At 41.5% G+C, this 1,908-nt stretch overlaps 1 protein-coding gene across 1 annotated transcript; it reads left to right on the top strand.

Annotated features, from left to right (window-relative positions):
- Window positions 1–116: 116 nt before the first annotated feature.
- LOC107576042 (keratin, type II cytoskeletal 8) lies at window positions 117–1,906 on the top strand (the record flags this gene model as incomplete). The annotated part of the gene is made up of 6 exons (XM_016262314.1): window positions 117–347; window positions 994–1,054; window positions 1,154–1,249; window positions 1,348–1,512; window positions 1,633–1,758; window positions 1,868–1,906. Coding segments are annotated over exons 1-6 (669 nt in total), but the record flags the coding sequence as incomplete, so codon positions are not given.
- Between the last annotated feature and the right edge of the window lie 2 nt (window positions 1,907–1,908).

Raw genomic sequence — 1,908 nt, 5'->3', positions numbered from 1 at the left:
CGTAGAACCATGATTCCAAAATTACTTTGCAGCATCGGTCTGGGGGCGTTGCTCTCCGAAGCTGCACTTGCTGCCAAGTATGGTTTTCATTTGTGTCTTGATTGAGATAAAACCTCTATTCTCATCTTGCCAATGTAGGTACGTTTCCTGGAGCAGCAAAACAAGATGCTGGAGACCAAATGGAGCCTCCTTCAGAACCAGACGGCCACACGCTCCAACATCGACGCCATGTTCGAGGCCTACATCTCCAATCTGCGCAGACAGCTCGACAGCCTTGGCAATGACAAAATGAAGCTGGAGGCTGACCTGCACAACATGCAAGGCCTTGTTGAGGACTTCAAAAACAAGTATGTACAATGGCTTTCACAAAAGCCTCATTTTAATTTGGCTGGACGTTTGGTCTAGGGGATGGACAGCATCCAAGTATTGTCAAAGAAGGCTTTTGTGGTGCACTTAAGTTTTCCCAGAATAAATGAGGCTCTATAAATTCAAATGGAGAGAAAACATGCTTTAAAGTTTTCTGATGGGAATAAACTCAATTAATTATCCAACAAGGCATATGTAACTGATACAGAAAGTACATGGTTGCTCTAGTCTCTCCCTGGTATACCTGCCACCTGGACAATGGTCCAGCCTTTTTGAGATTTGAATCATATTATAGGCATTTCAGGCATGATTATAGGCATTATATACATAATATCCCATTGAAAAAAAAACATGTCTGTGCCTCAATTAAATGGGCATCAGCATGAGTCAGATCGATTACAGCTATTTAACAAACATCTACGCAGCACCTTTCATGGATCTCTAAACAAATCTGATGGGACGATTAATGTTAAAACCCATGGGACACAATGAACTGAATCCAGAAAAAGAACAAGCGTTTCTTACTAAAGATGGAGCATTGCTGCCCCCTAGTGTACAAAACCCATTTATAAACAATTCAAAACATTCCTGATTTTAACCAAAGTAATTTTTTTCACTTCTCTTCAGGTATGAGGATGAGATCAACAAGCGCACAGAGTGTGAGAACGAGTTTGTGCTCATCAAGAAGGTTCGTAGATTGTCTCTTACATAATTCAAAACAAAATAACTACTCACAAATGCTTACTTTAATCTTAAATGATGATTAAATTATGTTTGCTTTTTGTAGGATGTCGATGAGGCCTACATGAATAAGGTTGAGCTGGAGGCCAAATTGGAAAGCCTCACTGACGAGATCAACTTCCTCAGGCAGATCTTTGAGGAGGTAAATTACAGCTAGAGATTCCCACTACACATATAGTTCACTTACATATGACAAAACACACTTTGATAATGTTGTGCTCTCGCATTGTGAACTTGTAGGAGATCCGTGAGCTGCAGTCTCAGATCAAGGACACCTCAGTCGTTGTGGAGATGGACAACAGCAGGAATCTCGACATGGATGCCATCGTCGCTGAGGTCCGCGCTCAGTACGAAGAGATCGCTAACCGAAGCCGGGCTGAGGCTGAGATGTGGTACAAGTCCAAGGTGTGTTATCTTTTGAGTATCATCCAAACTGTAAAGTCTTAATATGGTTGTTCAAAGCAAATGTTACTATTGAGGTGCATGAGATATTAAATCTTACACATCGTATGTTCTGTTCCTCAGTTCGAGGAGATCCAGACATCCGCAAGCAAATATGGTGATGACCTTAGATCAACAAAGACAGAGATTGCTGATCTTAACCGCATGATTCAGAGACTGCAGTCCGAGATCGATTCCGTGAAAGGACAGGTATGCAACTACACAAACAAAAAATTTAGAATATTTGAATATTAAGTTTGTTTTGTAGGCAACAGACATTAGGAGCGAAACTGAGCACAAATATTTCTTGTTTCGATAGCGCGCCAATCTGGAGAACCAGATCGCAGAGGCAGAGGAACG

This window comes from Sinocyclocheilus grahami, unplaced genomic scaffold, assembly GCF_001515645.1.
Source record: "Sinocyclocheilus grahami isolate Dianchi unplaced genomic scaffold, SAMN03320097.WGS_v1.1 scaffold3142.1, whole genome shotgun sequence".
Classification (NCBI taxonomy): Eukaryota; Metazoa; Chordata; class Actinopteri; order Cypriniformes; family Cyprinidae; genus Sinocyclocheilus; species Sinocyclocheilus grahami.
This window is presented reverse-complemented; position numbering and strand designations above follow the sequence as displayed.